General features: G+C 39.6%; 1 protein-coding gene across 1 annotated transcript; it reads left to right on the forward strand.

Annotated features, from left to right (window-relative positions):
* The first annotated feature begins 1,376 nt into the window (after positions 1-1,376).
* On the forward strand, positions 1,377-2,054 carry LOC119517481 (vesicle-associated membrane protein 7-like). The gene has a single exon (XM_037814210.1). The coding sequence runs from the start codon at positions 1,392-1,394 to the stop codon at positions 2,052-2,054; it is 663 nt and encodes a 220-aa protein (XP_037670138.1). The 5' UTR covers positions 1,377-1,391.
* The last annotated feature ends 12,044 nt before the right edge of the window (positions 2,055-14,098 follow it).

Below are 14,098 nucleotides of genomic sequence, written 5' to 3' on the forward strand. Positions count from 1 at the left end.
AAGCAGCTCTACAAAGATGAAACAAGGAGAAAACTAGCGAGAAGTGACAGGAGGGACACAGGAGACTCCAGCTGGCGACTCGTGGGCACCTGTCTCTTCAGCTACTCCCGGCCTCTGAGCTCCTCCCACCACAGGGTGTCGCACCCCTTCTGGGCTGTGCTCTTCTCCCTTGTGATGGAAGCGCCCCGTCCTGACCTTCTCAGGTATCCCAACCGAACTGCCTCCTTCTCTTCTTCCTCTTCTTTTTAATCCCATCCCTCTCCGGCTGTCCTGTCCAGGGGGCAATTTATTGCTATTCCTTAATTGTTATCTTTGCGAGAAGTGACTGCTTCCTGCCCCATCACTTTGCTCTGTCTTCTCTTAACACCTCACTTTGTTTCAATGCTCCTTTTACTTCTAGTTCTTCTCTTGTCACTTCTGATTCATCTCCTGTTTGCTCCACTTATCTCCTTTGCTAGCCCCAGCTGATGACCTGCTCCAGGCGCTTTCAATTCCCAGATCACAACTTCTTTCTCCTAATATGCTCCTTTCTTTCCGGTTACTCCCCATGGCCTCAGATAATTCCTTATTCTCCGCTACTTCAGTTTCCTCCTGATATGCAACAGTTCCTTTTTTTAAAAAAACTAATTTATTGAGGTGAAAGTCACAGAACATAAATTAACCATTTTAAAGCAAACAGTTTGGTATCATTTAGTACATTAGCAATTTCATGCAACCACAACCTCTATCTAGTTCCAGAACTGTTTCTTCAATCCAAAGTAAAACCTCAAACACATTAAGCAGTTTCTTCCCATTCCTCCCCTCCTACCCCCAGCTCCTGGCAACCACTAATTTTTCTATCTCTACAGATTTACCTATTCTGCATATTTCATATAAATGGAACCATGCAATACATAGCCTTTTGGGTCCAGCTTCTTTCACTCAACATAATGTCTTTAAGGTTCGTATACATTGTAGCATAGATCAGAACATTATTACTTTTTATGGCTGAATAATATTCCATTGTGTGTATAGACCACATGTTGTTGATCCATTCATCTGCTGATGGACGCTGGCATGTTTCCAATTTTAGGCTCTTGTGAACGATGTGGCTATGAACATGGGCAGGTGTACTTGTTTGAGTCCCTGTTTCAATCCCTTGGGGTGCACACCTACAAATCCTCTTTTATGACACTCATCAGTGCTCACTAAAGATATTCAGGTCATCTAGCACAGCAAGATATAACGCTTAGCAATTATAAGAAACACTCTTAGGGGCGCTTCACGTGGAAGTCGGCGGCGTTGGGGTCCAACCTACCCCGGGAGCCTGAAGTTGGCTGCCGCGCCACCAGAGCTCGCGCTCCTGCAGATCAAGTATCCAGACAGGTGCGCGCGGCGACAAGATTGAAGCCATGGACATTCTTTTTGCTGTTGTTGCCAGGGGAACCACTATCCTTGCCAAACATGCTTGGTGTGGAGGAAACTTCCTAGAGGTGACAGAGCAGATTCTGGCTAACATACCTTCTGAAAATAACAAACTAACATACTCACATGGCAATTATTTGTTTCATTACATCTGCCAAGACAGGATTGTATATCTTTGTATCACTGACGATGATTTTGAGCGTTCTCGAGCATTTAATTTTTTGAATGAGATAAAGAAGAGGTTCCAGACTACATATGGTTCAAGAGCACAGACAGCACTTCCATATGCCATGAATAGCGAGTTCTCAAGTGTCTTGGCTGCTCAGCTGAAGCATCACTCCGAGAATAAGGGCCTGGACAAAGTGATGGAAACTCAAGCCCAAGTGGATGAACTGAAAGGAATCATGGTCAGAAATATAGATTTGGTAGCTCAGCGGGGAGAAAGATTGGAATTATTGATAGACAAGACAGAAAATCTCGTGGACTCATCTGTTACCTTCAAAATGACCAGCAGAAATCTTGCCCAAGCCATGTGTATGAAGAATCTCAAGCTTACTATCATCATCATTGTCGTATCGATTGTGTTCATCTATATCATTGTGTCACCTCTCTGTGGTGGATTTACATGGCCAAGCTGTGTGAAGAAATAAGAAAGGAAAAGTTATCATTAACCAAGGATATGAGAGAATAAGGAGTTAAAAGTGATCCATGTGACTCAAGCCTTTCACTACTGACAGATGGTGTCTGTCGGTCTCTTCAACCCTCTTCTCAATTTTGTAAAAGAATCTTGTTCTATGCTTCCAGATTTATCTTTGTCCTACCAACCAATTTATCCCAGTGCACTTCAGATTGAACCATTCATTGCAGCAGTAGCCTTTAAAAGGTGTTTGTTTCTTTGGTTTAACTAGCGTCTACTTAGAGAAACATTTTTGGTTTTAATTGCACAAAGCTGTCACCAAGGTGGAAATTACCAGTTTTATGAGCTATATACTAAAACTAAGGAGGGACTTGGTATGTGAACACAAAAATATTCAAGAGACAGTTAGTATTGCTTGTATCTCATCCTAATGTGTTTTGTTATGAAGAGTTTTAGGTGCTTCAAAACAATGTAAGTGGAGAGTAGTTGTTATTTTGAGAATTGTAATCAAGTTGTTGGTGCTGCTTGTTTTTAGGAGCCCAGACAGATTAAGTTTTATTAAGTTTTATATAAACATTTTATTTCAGTCAGATGGGGAGCATTTTGCTAGCCCATTAGAAGCACACACAATTATCCCTGTTCTCTGAATATTCACTTTCAGGAATCAAGTTGAGTGTGCTGATCATTCACAATACAATGAATTGCTTGATATCCTGTTTCCACATTGCAGTTGACTTGAGAAGATGATGGTTTAAATATTGTTGAAGGTTGTTTTCTTTTATATTCCTTTTTCTTCTTTGGATATTTAGGGCAATTGTATTGTTAATAGCATAGGTAGTGGAGGGGGTTGGGAGGTAAATTGCTCTGGCTCACCAAAGAAAAAGAAGAGAACCACATTGGATGTGCTAGCATTTTAGTTGTATGAAGAGAGGTATTGTGGGAAATTTTTTCCATTCTGGGAAAAGCCCAAACTGAATAGAGTCAACAGTCAAATCCAAGGTTTGGGTTTGACTGCTGTTGAATAATAGTTTGAGCATCCTTTGTGGGCTAAAAAATTCTTTACTCTACCTACTTTTGAAGAATTCTTTTGTGAAACTTGAAAAAGCATAGACAGTATGACGTGTAGAAACAATATAAAATAGTTTAACGTTCATTTAAGTGCAGTGTAAGAAAACTGGACTGTAATCATACTGCTTAGGCTACTCAGACAACTGTTATCTAATATGTATTTTTAGTGTGTATCTGAGAGGAAGATATCTGCTACCCTAGATCTAATTGCGTTTATTTATCAGTAAATTGCTTTTAAATGGAAATTATATTATATTTGACTATTTTCCAAACAAAAGAACAAATTAGTCTATAGAACCTAGTCACCTGCTTAGCCTAGTCATGTGCCTTGAAGACATGCGGATCACATAATCTGGCTCATAGTTCCTGTTCTTCTGTCTAAACCTCTTGATTACTGCTACCTGATTCATTTATTTTAAAGATATCTCATGCCCACTCTTTCACAGTCGATCATGCATAGCACAAACATTTTTCCAGTCCTTCTTTATCAACACAAATGCCTTTTAATTGCATCAGCATTTTGAAACTATTGGAAAATTACATTTGTTCTAGTAAGACATTTGGAAATCATTAATCAAAATAAAAAGGCTTAAAGTTTATTTCCTTTTCCTATACACACCTGAATAAAATGAATTTGCATGTTTTAGGGATCAATTACTTAGCTGTTCCTTGGTCTATTTATGTATAAGAATGTTTTTTAAAGCATGTCTTGTTTTAAATAATGAGCAAACTGAAGAAATTAATAAAACTTACGAGTAATATAAAAAAAAAAGAAACACTCTTAGAATTCAGTGATTAGAAAAGTTTGAAAATACAAGATTGGGCAAAATATATAAGAAAATCTAAATAGAAAGAGGGAAGATATGGCTATCTTTATTTCAGAAAAAATAGAATTAAGACTGAAAAAGCACTTTATTATGCTAAAGATTCCAATCCCAGCAAATAACACACTGGCTTTCACAAGCAGAAGCTACAAAAGTTGCAAGGAGAAGTATTCAGAACCTAATAAAAGGAAACTAATAATCACCTTCAAACTTAGGCAGTCAAACTAGAAAAAATACAGGTAAGAATAAAAATAACCTAAATAACATAATCAATAATACACATTACAGATCAAAATCTGTACCCCCCATAATAATGAATATAACTGCTTTTCAATCAAAAAGGAAATTTGACCATATTGATCACAATGAAACACTCAACATGTTTCAAAAATAAATATATTAAAGAGCATTCTCTGACCACAATGAAATATAATTAGAAATGACAAATAACAAAGTTCCTTTTATCTTAAACAATTTTGGGGTCCAGGGAGAAATATGAAGTAAAACTGGAGTGTTTATAGCAAATGATACTAAAAATACATAAGAATCTATGGGACCTGGCTAAAGCAGTGCTCCAAGGAAAATTCATAGCTTTAAATATGTATATCAATAAAAATAAAAATAAATTAATTATCTAACCAACTTAAATACTAGAAAGAATATACCAAAATAAACTGAAAGAAAGCATAAGGAAGAAATTAAAGATGAAAATTAAAATTAATGACTTAGAACAGAGAAAACAATAGAACTAACAAAAAGATTGGTTATTTGAAAATGATCAACAAAACAGTCAAATCACTAACTGACCTCATTTAAATAAATAATCAAAAAAGTTTCAATGGAAAAAAGAAAGTAACTATTGAGATAGGAAATTTTAAAATATTGGTAGACTATTGGTAGAATACTTTGTACAACCTCTGGGAAATAATTTTGAAAACCTAGATGAACCAGATGAAATTCTAGGAAATTATAATTGGCCCAAAAGGATCATAACTGAGATAGAAAGTTTAAACAGATCTTTTTTTCCAAGTAATATAGAATGCTAAAGAGTTTCCCACCAGAAGAACACTAGGTCCCAATTTGTTTACAGGGAAACTACCAAAATCAGATTAAATGAGCATAAGGAAAAGAAGAAAAACTTTTAATAAAACGGATTCTTTTTATAAAATGAATATAGCATTGATAAGCAAACCTACTGGCCAGAACTTAGCTACATAGCCTCATCTAGACGCAAGGGATGCCAGAAAATGTAGTTCCTATACTGGGCAGCCAAGTGCCCAGCTAAAAAAAAAAAAAATCAGAGATTCCATAATGATGGAAGGAGAAAATGAATTAAAAAAAAAAAAAGGAAAATGAGTGCCACACACATTGACAAGCTGGAGCCAACCTGGCATGCACGTGTTTGGATTACAGGACTCTACCCTTTCTGAGCTCAGTATCTGAGTAAATCTACTACAAGAATCCTCAGGGTTCCTACTATGGAAAATGGAGGAGAATTTAAAAAACACACTCAAGGGTAAGACATAACATGTTAGAGACATAAAGGCTCTCTTAGAGTAGCTCTTCCACCCCAGTTCAACTAGAATGAGCATCCAGGGAAGCATGCAAATACACGTTCTTCAAATCTGTTTTAGTTTCCTGGTTGCCAAAGCAAATATCACGCAGTGGGTTGGCATAAATATTGGGAATTTATTGGCTCACTGTTTTGAGGCTAGGAGAAGTCCAAATCAAGTCCAAATCAAGTCGTCATCAAGGCGATGCTTTCTTCCAGAAGACTGGCATTCTGGGGCGGGTGGCTGGTGATCCTTGGTCCCGGGCTCCTCTGTCACATGGCAAGGCACATGGCGGTCTCTCCCTTCTCTTCTGCATTCCGGTGACTTTCAGCTTCTAGCTCCTCCCTCTGTGGCTTTCCCTCTGTCTGAATTTTATTCCCTTTATAAGGGACTCCGTAATAGGATTAACACCCGTTCTGATTGAGGTAGGCCACACCTTAACTGATATAACCCATCAAAAGTTCCTACTTACAATGGGTTCACACCCACAGGAATGGATTAAGTTTATGAACATGTTCTTCTGGGGTACATAGCTCCAAACCACCACACCATCTCATCTGCTTCCTAGTTCTTATACAAAAGAGACTATCTCCTTAGGAGAAATCAGGGCTATCTGGCTTGCCCGCCTTTGCTGGTGTTACAGCGCTGTGTAAAGTGGAAGATTACTGGGGCTGGGTTAAGATTAATCAGATTTCAGTCCGAGTTCTGTCCCTTCCTCATCCTGTAGCTTTGGTGAGTGTAGTGAGCTGAAAAATGTCCCCCCAAAATACACGTCCATCAGGAGCCTCATATTGGGACCTTACTTGGAAATAGGGTCTTTGCAGAAGTAATTAGTTAAAGATCTTGGGATGAAATCTTCCTGGATTTTGGGTGTAACCTAAATGCAATGACTGGTATCTCCATAAGAGAAAGGAGATTCGTATTTGGACACTGAGAGAGACACACAAGCCAAAGAATGCCAAGGACTGTCAAGACCCACCCAAAGTTGGAAGAGGCAGGAAGGCTCCTATCCTAGAGACTGCAGAGGGAACATGATCTTGCCAACATCTTGATTTTGGACTTCCAGCCTCTGGAACTGAGAGAGAATAAACTTCTGTTGTTTTAAGTTGCCCGGTTTGTGGTATTTGCTTCAGCAGCCAGTGAGTTACTTCTTCTCTGTAGCCCTTCTCCTGATTCACAGAGTACGAAAATAACTACATATTCCCAAGTTTGCTTTGTAGTTCAAAGTGCTGACTTGTGAAAAGCTCACGTGGGTTCCCTTTCTGCAGTGAGGGCTTCCTCCTGTATGACTGTCAGCGCCCCAGGTAAGCACCAGGTACTCAGTGCAAAAGGCCTGTATCCTACACCTGAATGCCTGGGCCCAGCCACAGAGATTATGCCCTCAGGTGCCTGCAGTGACAAAGAGCAGATGCAATTCCTCATTCTTTAAATAAGCACTTGTTTTGTTTGGGTTAAAAAGACATTATCTAGCTACAACATGGATGAATCTTGAAAACATTATGCTAAGTGAAATAAGCCAGACACAAAAGGACAACTATTGTAAGATTCCAGTTATATGAAATATCTAGAATAAACAAATTCATAGATACAGAAAGTAGAGTGGAGGTTCCCAGGGGTAGAGGGAGGAAGGGAGAAACACTTAACGGAGAGAGTTTCTGCTTGGGGTGACGAAAAAGTTTGGGTCATGGATGGTGGTGATGGGAGCACAACATTGAGAATGTAATTAAGGCCACTGAATTGTACACTTTAGATGGGCAATTTTATGCTATATAAATATTATCACAGTAATTTTTTTAAGGAGCATGTATGGAAAAAAATCTCATGTGCTTAAATTGAGTCCACTCTTGAGCAGAGAGATGGTGGGAACTCAAGAATGACAAAGCTTCTCTGGAGAGTGAAAGCTCAGTTGACTTGAAATTTCTTCTTCATAAATTTCTATATTGTTTGAATTTTTTTCTTCAAGGTGCATGTATTGTTGATATAATCACAAAAAAAGCTCTTTACATTAAGGAAAAAAAAGACATCCAAAAGCCCAAATAGTCAATGGGGAGAGCCAGGGTATCATATAGGGGTTTTTTGTTTGTGTGGTGTTCTAGTTTGCATATGCTGCCGGAATGCAAAACACCAGAGACAGACTGGCTTTTATAAAAGGGGGTTTATTTGGTTACACAGTTACAGTCTTAAGGCCATAAAGTGTCCAAGGTAACACATCAGCAATCAAGTACGTTCACTGGAGGATGGCCAGTGGTGTCCGGAAAACCTCTGTTAGCTGGGAAGGCATGTGGCTGGCATCTGCTCCAAAATTCTGGGTTCAAAATAGCTTTCTCTCAGGATGTTCCTTTCTAGGCTGCAGTTCCTCAAGAATGTCACTCTTAGTTGCACTTGGGGTATTTGTCCTCTCTTAGATTCTCCAGAGGAAGAGTCTGCTTTCAATGGCCGTCTTCAAAATGTCTCTCATCTGCAGCTCCTGTGCCTTCTTCAAAGTGTCGCTCTTGGCTGTAGCTCCTCTTCAAAATGTCACTCTCAGCTGCACTGAGTTCCTTCTGTTTGTCAGCTCATTTATATGGCTCCAGTGATTTAATTTAGACCCACCCTGAATGGGTGGGGTAACACCTCCATGGAAATTAATCCAATCAGAGCCATCACCCACAGCTGGGTGGGGTGCATCTCCACAGAAACACTCAAAGAATTACAATCTAATCAACACTGATACGTCTGCCCACACAAGATTACATCAAAGAATATGGCTTTTTCTGGGGGACATAATACATTCAAACCGGCACATGTAGTTTTTTGAAATATCAGAATATACTTGATAACCATAGAAAACCTGACTTCACACAGTCTTAGAGAAAAATATCTCTTTTTCTTGTATAACAAGAAATCTAGATGGATAATGATTGTTAGGTTGTCTCAGAGGCTTAGAGGAGTCACCAAGGACCAGGTTCTTTCCTTCCTTCTGCTCTGCCAGCCCTGGGGTGTCGATTTTCTCCTCAGACTTCTCGTCTCCTGGTGCACAAGGCAGCACAGCCACTGCAGATACCACCCTCAGCAGGGGAAGAGCCAGAACCAAGAGAGGGCATTGCTCTCACCTTTTATCAGGTGCATCAAGCTTTTCCAGACGCTCCCAGCAGTACTTACCCTTATGTCTCAAATGCCCACCCTTGACCAGGGCCTGGCTCATCCTCCTGGAGATCAAAAGATCCCTGCAGACCCTTTAAACAAAACCCAGATTCAGTTTGTAGGGAAGAAGAAAGGTGATACCTGTCCTTTAGAGTCACAAGTGGTTTGCAGGGAAGCCATCTTCATCACCGTGAGTCCCTACCAGGTCTGCAGAACGATGTAACTGAGAAGTGGTGGTGGTTCCCTTCCCAAATCCACCTCGGGCTTCCTCTCAACCTTTGCCATGCATCTGACTCCAGGAGGCTTTGCTAAAACACAGATTGCTGAGCCCTACCTCCAGAGTTTATGATTCAGCAGGTCTGCAAGGAGCCTGAAATACTGCATTTCTATCACATTCTCAGGTGATGTTGATGCTGACGGCCTGAGCACAGCCTGCCCCCTTTCCCTGTGACCCACAAATAAACCCTGTACTCAAGAGCAGATGTGTTGGCCTGGCACCTAGAAAGGATGATGAACGTGGCTTGACTCCCTCCTTGGGGCACCTTGTCATAAAACACTTCCCCTGGCAGACGGTGGTCTGTGGGCACATTCTTTCCCTTTTGTCCTGAGCGTATGCAAGCATTCCCAGAGACTGCTTGGCCAAGTGTATGTGTGTGATGGCACTTGGCCAACCCCACTGCTCTGTCTGCTCCCAGCGGGGAGGGAGCAGGCTCCTTCGTTTGTGGCATGAGAGGGGAACGCACACACCATCTCCCTGAATCACTGCTATGGATCGAGACCCACTGGCCTCAGGGGACCAACGCCCTGTAAGCTGACCTTGCTCTGTCTCTTCTCCATGTGAGCAAAGGGTTGTCTGTGTGAGCTGGGCTTTCATTAGTGACTCTGACACCTACTAACCACGGAGTGGGTCGATATCCTAGGACTCCTCCCCGGTGGGTGGTAACAGGTGTCTCTTCCTGACATTAACCATCATAGTAGAGGTATTGGCCAAAGCAATTAAGGAAGATACAGCAATTAGAAGGATCTCCCATGTTACCCTTTTATAGCTACACTCACTCTCTTCCCCTCCTCCCATTCCTAACTCCTGGCAATCACTAATCCGTTCTCCTCTACAGTTTTGTTATTTCAAGAGTACTACATAAATGGAATTATATAGTGGGTAGTATTTGGAGTGACCTTTTTTCACTTAGCACAGTTCTCTGGAGCTTTATTCATGTTGTTGCATGTATCAATAGTCTGTACCTTTTTATTGCTGAAAAGTATTCCATTGCATGTATGTACCACAGTTTGTTTAATCATTCACCAACTGAAGGAAATCTGAGTTGTTTCACTTTTTGGGTGTGACAAACGGTTTCTGTGCACATTTCTGCACAGATGTGGGATGGATTTAAGTTTTCATTTCTCCAGGATAAATGCCCAGGAGTGCAATTTCTGAGTCACATGGTAGCTGCATGTTTAGAAGTTATGAAACCTCCAAACTGACTTCCAGAGTGGCTGCACCATTTTACCTTCCTATCAGCAAGTGACCCAGTTTCTCCACATCCTCAGCAGCATTTGATATGTCACTGGTTTTTTCTGTGTGTTTTTTTTTTGTGTGTGGTTGTTGTTGTCATTTTGGTCAACAGATGAATTTTGTTGCATTTTTAAAATATCACAAATGGCTCTTAGAAATCATCAGGCAACTTATTTCCACAGCTGAACAACTTAGATCTTATTCAACAGTCTTCCTGAGCTGTTTCTTTCTCAGAGGCATAAACATCCCAATTTTTCTGATATCCTTGTTTTTAACCATTGTGGCTGCTGGGTCAAGGCAGCTGAATTTGGTACAAGTTCAGTGTCATTTCCTTCAAGAACTGATTCATCTCTCTGGGCTTGAGATGCTGAAGAGGTAACACCTGATCGCATCTGAACCTTGAGGATATATTTTTGACCCAAGAAATTTCAGAGTTCAACAGAAGACCCACTCCCCTGTTTACCAACGTTGACGGGGAAGTGAGCAGACACAGACCTCTTCTCCTAAGGGAAGCCCGGGAGAAGACTCTTCATCATGCTCCGTACCTGCTGACAGAGGGCGAAATGGAGTCAGTTCCTTTCTGTTTCCTATCATTTGTCAACCTGAAGTCTCTTCTTTTTCTTTCAAGGAGACGGTTCTACATTAATGTGATTGAAGTCCCTCTGCAGGTGTGATGGCTTGGGGCTATGTACCCCAGAAAAACACGTTCTTAGTTTTAATCCATTCCGCTGTGTGTGAACCCATTGTAAATAGGACCTTTTGAAGAGGTTGCTTCAGTGAAGGCGTGCCCCACCTTAATCCTGTTACTGGAGTCCTTTCATATAAGCCGGATAAAATTCAGACACATACAGAGAAAGCCATGGGAAGAAGCCAGAAGTCAACAGAGCCCAGAGACGCCAGGAGAGGCCACCACGTGCCCTGCCATGTGACAGAAAAGCCAAGGACCAAGTATCACTGGCAGCCAGCCCCAGAATGCCACAGTCGTCTGGGAGAAAGCATCACCTTTGGACTTCTAGCCTCAAAACCATGAGCCAATACGTTGCTGTTGTTTAAGCCAACCCATTGCATGGTATTTGTTTTAGTAGCCAGGAAACTAAAACAGCAGGGTTCTCCTGGGGCCCTTCACAATAAATTGCATCACTTCAGCATGATGTCGACATTTTCTGGAATGTCAACCAGAACATAGTCTGGTTGCTGAGAATGATCTTCATTCCTGCAGTAGATGTGGCAAAGTGTCACTGTTTTTTATTTCAGCCGTTTGGATAGATGTGTAGTGATATCTCACTATGGTTTTCATTTGCATTTCCCTAATGGCTAACAATGTTAACATCTTTTCATGTACTTATTTGCCATCTGCATACCTTCTTTGATGAAATGTCTCTTCAGGTTTTTTGCCCATTTTCTAATTTGGATTGCTTTTTTACTGCGTTTTGAGAGTTCTTTATATATTCCAGATAGTAGTCCTTTGTTGGTGTTTTATTTTGCTAAAGCTCTTGAAATGCAATATACCAAAAATGGCACTGGTTTTTTAACTTACAAGTTTATACTTCTGAGGCCATGAAAAATGTTCAAATCAAGGCGTCAACAGGATGATACCCGGACCCTGAGGACTGGCTACTGGTGAACTTGGGCTCTTTGTGAGATAGCAAGGCACATGTCGACATCTGCTAGTCATTCTTTCCCAGATTTTGTTGCTTCCAGCCTTCTGAATTCAGTGGCTTCCTCTCTGAGCTTCTGTGTGTTTCTTTTAGCTTTTGTCTCCCTTAGCTTCTGTGGTGCTTTTTTTTTTTCTGTGAGCTTCTCTGGGTTTTCTTTCTGTCTTCTATCTTCTTATAAAGGACTCCAGAAAGAGGATTAAGAACCACTCTGAAGCATGCCTCAATCAAAATAACCTAATGAAAAAGTTACCACCCACGATAGGTCTATACCCACAGGAATGGATTAAAAAAACATGAACTCTTCTGGGGCACTTATAGCTTCAAACCCTCTCAGTTGGATATAAGATTTGCACATCTTTCCTCTGTCTCCACAACTTGTCTTTTTTTCCACTTAACAGGATCTTACACAGAGCAAAGTTTTTAAAATTTCTATGAGGTCCAATTTACTAATTGTTCCTTACCTGGATTGTGCTTTCGGTGACAAGTCTAAGAAGTCTGTGTCTATCCGTATATCACAATGGTTTTCTCCTATAATTTTTGTCAAAAATTTTATATTTTTACATTTAAGTCTGTGATCCATTTTGAGTTAATTTTTTCATCAGGTGTGAGACTTATGTCGAAGTTCAGGTTTTTTTCCCATGAATATCCCATTGCTCCAACATCATTTGTTAGGAAAGCTACTTTTCCCAATTGAAGTGCTTCTGCACGTTTGTCAAAAATCAGTTGAACATATTTGTATGGATCAATTTCTGGTTTCTCCATTCTGTTTCCATTGATCTGTGTATCTGTCCTTCCACCAATATCACACAGTCCTGATTACCATATTTATAAGTCTTGAAATCAGGTAGACTGATTCTTCCACTGCATTCTTCATTTTAGTTATTCTAGTTTCTCTTCCTTTCTCAAATATAAAATCTAGACTTATCTTGTCTGTATCTACAAAAAAAAACTTGCTGGGATTTTCATAGGAATTGCATTAATCTGTTTATCAATTTGAGGAGAATTGACATTTTTATTATGTTGAGTCTTCCAAACCATGAACATGGTATATATCTCCATTTATGTAGACCTTGTCTGATCTTTCATTAACATTGTGTAGTTTTCAGCATTCAAGTCTTATACATGTTTTGTTAGATTTACATCTAAGTATTTCTCTTTTTTAGTGATTATAAACGGTATTGTAATTTACATTTTGTTTCCAAGCATTCATTGCCACTATCTAGAAATACAATTGATTTTTTTGTGCATCTCTTTATTTTATTACTCAAATATCCATACACTGGATAAAGGGGATGTCAGTCACAAGGTTTTTACAATCACATGGTCACAAGATGAAGACTGTACAGTCATACAATCATTATCAAAGGTCAAGGCTACTGGATTTACAGTTCAACAGTTTCAGGTATTTCCTTCCGATTCTAATACACTGGAAACTAAAAAGAAATATCTATAGGAGTTATTAGTCATAATCATTGGTTAAATCCTAACTTCTCCATTACAACTCCTCCCTCTCATTTGATCATTTTCTCAATCTTCAGTGTACAATTGATTTTTGTATGTTGATCTTGTATCTCATTACCATTCTGAGCTCTTATTAGCTCTAGGAGGTTTTTTTTTTTTTTGTAGATTCCACGGGATTTTCTAAACAGACCATCAGTAATCTTATATAAATTTAGGAAGAACATACCCAAGCAGAATAAAAATATATTACACCTAATACCAATAATTCAGACAAGATATAGCTGTTTTTATTAAACCAAAAATATTAAAGTAGTCTCATTTTCCAATTATGTGGAACCTAAATTCTTAAAATGTTTGAATTGGTTTCTGAAGGAATACTTTTCTAGCACATTGTAAGTATTAGAAGCTCAATTTCCTTCTTTACTTGGAATGTTAGACATATTTAATTTATACAAGCACTTTTGTGTCTCTGTAAGACAGTCAGATGCAAAGATAGATCCTTTAAGAGACTTTGTAATCTACTTTCATACAAACTAGATGTAGGAAAACATTACACTCACACAGGTAAAGAGCTTTCTGAATTACAGACACACAGACATACCAAGAAATAGTTTGTAGCTTTGATTCTAAAATGTCAGAACTGGGTCAAGAGTAAACATAAAGAGCAAACACAGAAACACAAAAACTAACCAGTCCAGATATCAAAGAGCTGTTCTCCCATGGGCTTGAAGTTCATAAATGATATGAACTAAAAATAGACCCATAGACAAGCAGAAAGCACCAACAAGTCGGATTCTCTGTCTCTCGCCCACAGAGACAGTTCTCTGGAAACTGTAATCCATTTTCAGAGATCAGTC

This window comes from Choloepus didactylus, chromosome 21, assembly GCF_015220235.1.
Source record: "Choloepus didactylus isolate mChoDid1 chromosome 21, mChoDid1.pri, whole genome shotgun sequence".
NCBI classification, from domain to species: domain Eukaryota; kingdom Metazoa; phylum Chordata; class Mammalia; order Pilosa; family Megalonychidae; genus Choloepus; species Choloepus didactylus.

Excerpts from the sequence above, each read along its gene's own strand:
- LOC119517481 (XM_037814210.1), top strand. The coding sequence starts at position 1,392 with ATGGACATTCTTTTTGCTGTTGTTGCCAGGGGAACCACTATCCTTGCC.